Here is a 4,967-nt window from a genome sequence, read left to right as displayed (position 1 = left end):
TTCCTTTCTAAACAACAAAGAGGGGCAAACTACACTCACTACTCACCTGAAGGAATATGAGTATGAAGATTTAACTTTATCATATGAACTCAAGGCATGAAAGTGTCACTATTGAAGTTATTGAAGAAAGAAAAATTCATGTGCAAAGCATTGCACCTGGGTTAGCATTTATTATGTCACGAGTTGGCACATAGTAAGGGGATGAATTCATATGTTGTTAATTAAATTACGAAAATTTCATTACTTGACTCACCAACATATAATACACACTGGTAATGAAGATAGTGAAGATTGAAATAGGTTTTGTACATCCTTTCACACATGTTCAAAATGTATATAACAAGTTAGCACTTATGTAGCCATGGGTAAGCAAAAATACTGCACATTGGTAGTGAAGAAGAAATATATACACCAACAACAAATAGGGGTAAACTAGACTCATTTGAAGGAATATGAGTATGAAGATTTAACTTTATCATATGAACTTAAGGCATGAAAGTGTCATTATCGAAGTTATTGAAGAAAGAAAAAATTCATGTGCAAAACATTGCACCTGGGGTTAGCATTTATTAAGTCACGGGTTGGCACATAGTAAGCGAATGAATTCATATGTTGTTAATTAAATTACAAAAAATTTATTCTTTGACTCACCAACATATACTCCACACTGGTAATGAAGAGAGTGAAGATTGAAATAAGTTTTGTTCATCCTTTCATACATGTTCAAAATGTATACCACAGATTAGCACTTATGTAGCCATGGGTAAGCAAAAATACTGCACATTGGTAGTGAAGAAGAAATATATACACCAACAACAAATAGAGGTAAACTAGACTCATTTGAAGGAATATGAGTATGAAGATTTAACTTTATCATATGAACTCAAGGCATGAAAGTGTCATTATCGAAGTTATTGAAGAAAGAAAAAATTCATGTGCAAAACATTGCACCTGGGGTTAGCATTTATTAAGTCACGGGTTGGCACATAGTAAGCGAATGAATTCATATGTTGTTAATTAAATTACAAAAGATTTATTCTTTGACTCACCAACATATACTCCACACTGGTAATGAAGAGAGTGAAGATTGAAATAAGTTTTGTACATCCTTTCATACATGTTCAAAATGTATACCACAGGTTAGCACTTATGTAGCCATGGGTAAGCAAAAATACTGCACACTGGTAGTGAAGAAGAAATATATACACCTTTATTTTCCTTTTCCAAACAACAAATAGGGGCAAACTAGACTCACTTGAAGGAATATGAGTATGAAGATTTAACTTTATCATATGAACTCAAGGCATGAAAGTGCCACTATTGAAGTTATTGAAGAAATAAAAAATTCATGTGCAAAACATTGCATCTGAGTTAGCATTTATTAATTCACGGGTTGGCACATAGTAAGGGAATGAATTCATATGTTGTTAATTAAATTACAAAAATTTTATTCTTTGACTCACCAACATATAGTAATGAAGAGAGTGAAGATTGAAATAGGTTTTGTACATCCTTTCATACATGTTCAAAATGTATACCACAGGTTAGCACTTATGTAGTCATGGGTAAGCAAAAATACTGCACAATGGTTTCACACATTCTTTCACACTTTTTGTTTTTTCTCTTCTAATTTGCATTTGCACCTTTTGTTTTTTTGTCTTTTCGCTTCCTTCCAAAGAAAACCAACGTGAAAATTAAAACAAATAGAAAGTGACAATGTCACGTCAAGTTGTAAGTGGAGTTCTCAATAAATGGATGTTAATATATTATTTTCCTTAAACTTAATACCTACTATAAATTCTAACAATAAATTTTACATTATTTATTTTTGTGTAAAAATAAATATTTTATCAATAAAATTCTTATAAACAAATCAAAATATAAATATATAAATAAAAAATAATTCGTACTTCAAACAAATTTTTTAATTTAAAATATTTAATAAACATTAAAAAATAAACGATACAACACCACATTAAACATTATATATTAATTATTTTTACTTTAGTTACCTCTATTATAATTCATAATTTTTTTTTTCCAAAATCACTATTATAAAAATGAAATTAATCAACAAAGTAAAAAAAATTTAATTAAATTGACTTTAATATTTTCAAATTACACATAAAATAACTTACTACACAATACAAAATCTATTCTAAAATCAACAAATTTTAAAAAGACAAAAAAAAAATTATTTTTCATTTTTTCAAATAATATCTATTGGATATTTTTCAAAAAATTTCTCACCTACCAACAAAATCATGCTATTGGGATAAATAATGGGAACAATGTGCTGCTTGGAAAATTAAAAAACAAAACCAAGCTAATAGAGTAAAAAAATAATCATAAGCAAACAGCCCAAAATAAGTCAAATCACATCACATGAGGATATTCTAAAAGATTACAACAAAAGTCAAACTATCCATAAAATTAAATAAATAAAGAATAAAAGAGAAATTATAGGATGAATAGCAATTTTAAAAGTAATTTGGTAACTTTCTTTAATAATAAAATATTATATTTATTTAAAAATAAAATTTGAAAATAAAATAATATTAGTTTAGTTGTTTATGAAGGATGTGATTGTAAGACACATTTAGATGGCAGAAAAAGAAAATAGATAGAAGAGTAGGTTGTGTTGGGAAAGTAACCTTCCACAACAACAGAAGCCATGTGTGAACCCTCTTCTTCAGAAGGAGAAGCAGAGACACCACCCAACAACCTGATCCCGTCCCTCCCAGACGACGTCGCTTTGAACTGCATAGCACGCATCCCTCGCTGTCACCACCCAACCCTATCCCTCGTTTCCAAACCCTTCCGCACCCTCCTCTCTACCCCTCTCTTCTTCACCACGCGCTGCCTCCTCAACTGCACGCAACCCTTCCTCTACCTCACTCTCCGCACGCGCGCCTCCTCCCTCCAGTGGTTCACGCTCCACCGCACGCTCCCTAGCCCCCTCTTAGCGCCCCTCCCCCCAATTCCCTCCCCCGCCGTGGGCTCCGCCTACGCCGTCCTCGGCTCCACCATCTACGTCCTCGGCGGCTCCATCAACGATGTCCCCTCCCCGCACGTCTGGCTCCTCGACTGCCGCTTCCACCGCTGGCTTCCGGGTCCAAGCATGCGCGTCGCGCGGGAGTTCGCCGCCGCGGGGGTCCTCGATGGAAAGATTTACGTCCTCGGTGGCTGCGTCGCTGACACGTGGTCCCGCTCCGCCCACTGGGCGGAGGTCCTGGACCCCGACGTTGGGCGCTGGGAGAGGGTGGCCAGCCCCTCCGAGGTCCGAGAGAAGTGGATGCACGCCAGCGCGGTCGTCGGCGACAAGGTGTACGCGATGGCGGACCGCGGCGGCATCGCGTACGAGCCGCGCAGCGGATCGTGGGAGAGCGTAGGGGGAGAATTGGATCTCGGGTGGAGAGGTAGGGCGTGCGTGGTGGAGGGTATTTTGTACTGCTACGACTATTTGGGGAAAATCAAAGGGTTCGATGTGGGGCGCGGGGTGTGGGAGGAGTTGAAGGGGTTGGAGAAGGGTTTGCCTAGGTTTCTGTGTGGAGCCACCATGGCTGATTTGGGTGGGAAATTGTGTGTGGTGTGGGAGTGCCAAGGGAATGGGAAAGAAATGGAGATTTGGTGCGCTGAGATTGGAGTGCAGAAGAATTCAGATGGAGAACTGTGGGGTCAACTTGGTTGGTTTGGGAAAGTCCTCTCTGTTCCCAAAGGCTCCTCTGTTGTCCATTGTTCTTCTGTTTCCTTGTGACCTTTCTCTTGTAAGCATTCTTTAAAGTTTACTTTCAATTCCTCCCACTCTGTTTGGTTTGGTCGCATTTATCGCACCACTGTTTCTGCCATTACATGTAAAGTTGTGAATAAGTGGAGCTGCTCAACTAGCAGTGCTGCTACAAGAAGTAAATCTACTTGTGTACAAGCATCATAACATGACATTCATATGCCAGTGGCAGAAAATGTATATCTATACCTGTTTATTGTATCCCAATAAAATATTTCTTTAGGAACACAATGTTTGATTCAAAAAGTTGAACATAATTGTTGTCAAAATGTGCTTACACAAATTACACCTAAACACAAAATATGTGTTCTGCATCATGTTGGTGTATGCATCATTCTTTTTCCAAACAGAAAGATACATGTCTATAATTATAATGTGAAGAGAGAAATATGCTCAAGTAATACACAGAGATGCAAAAAAATGGAGAATGAACCTCTCTTATGTTGTCAATACATTAACATCAATGTCAAAAGATATTTATGATTTAATATTCATAATATCAATAATATTAGAAATTATTGAACAAATTATAAAGAATTTACGTTTGAAAAATGAATAATTGCTCTACTAATTCAATTTTCATGATTATTTAATTGTTATACTTCCTCCATTTTTTTAATATTGATGCATGAATTAGTAGTCATAATATTAATAATATTAGTAATTATTGAACAAACTATAAATAATAGTTCAGAATGAATCGTTCCACAATAATTTCGATTTTATATATTTGATTTAATTTATGATTTTAATTTTTTTAATTATTAATTATTATTTTATTCTTATTGTTATCATCATTTATTATTATTATTATTATTATTATTATTATTATTATTATTATTATTAGGTTTAAATATACATTTGGTCCCTAATTTTGTTGTTTTTATTCAATTTGGTCCCTATTTTCGTTTTGTGTTCAATTAGGTCTTCATTTTCGTCAAATTATGGTAAATAGTTAACTTTTTAAACAGTACATGTCACGTGTCAATTCCTGGTTTTTTTTTATGATTTTTTTTTTACTTTTTTAAAATTTTTTTATTTTTTTAATTTTTTAATTTTTTAATTTTTTAATTTTTAAAAAAATTGTCCACGAGTCAAGTCACAATTGTACCACGTGTCAGTTTGTGGTAGTATTATTTTTTGTTCAATTTAGTCTATATATTCGTTATTTTTGTTCAAT

General features: G+C 34.4%; 1 protein-coding gene across 1 annotated transcript; it reads left to right on the top strand.

The window, feature by feature from the left end:
- The first annotated feature begins 2,548 nt into the window (after positions 1 to 2,548).
- Positions 2,549 to 4,018, top strand: LOC114196079 (F-box/kelch-repeat protein SKIP6-like). The gene has a single exon (XM_028086596.1). It carries the CDS (start codon positions 2,675 to 2,677, stop codon positions 3,755 to 3,757), a length of 1,083 nt encoding a protein of 360 aa, XP_027942397.1. The 5' UTR covers positions 2,549 to 2,674; the 3' UTR covers positions 3,758 to 4,018.
- The last annotated feature ends 949 nt before the right edge of the window (positions 4,019 to 4,967 follow it).

The sequence above is a fragment of the Vigna unguiculata genome, chromosome 9 (genome assembly GCF_004118075.2).
Source record: "Vigna unguiculata cultivar IT97K-499-35 chromosome 9, ASM411807v1, whole genome shotgun sequence".
Classification (NCBI taxonomy): domain Eukaryota; kingdom Viridiplantae; phylum Streptophyta; class Magnoliopsida; order Fabales; family Fabaceae; genus Vigna; species Vigna unguiculata.
The sequence above is the reverse complement of the archived record's forward strand: the minus strand, read 5'-3'. Positions and strand labels throughout refer to the sequence as shown.

Coding starts and splice junctions, on each gene's coding strand:
- LOC114196079 (XM_028086596.1), top strand. CDS start 2,675: ATGTGTGAACCCTCTTCTTCAGAAGGAGAAGCAGAGACACCACCCAAC.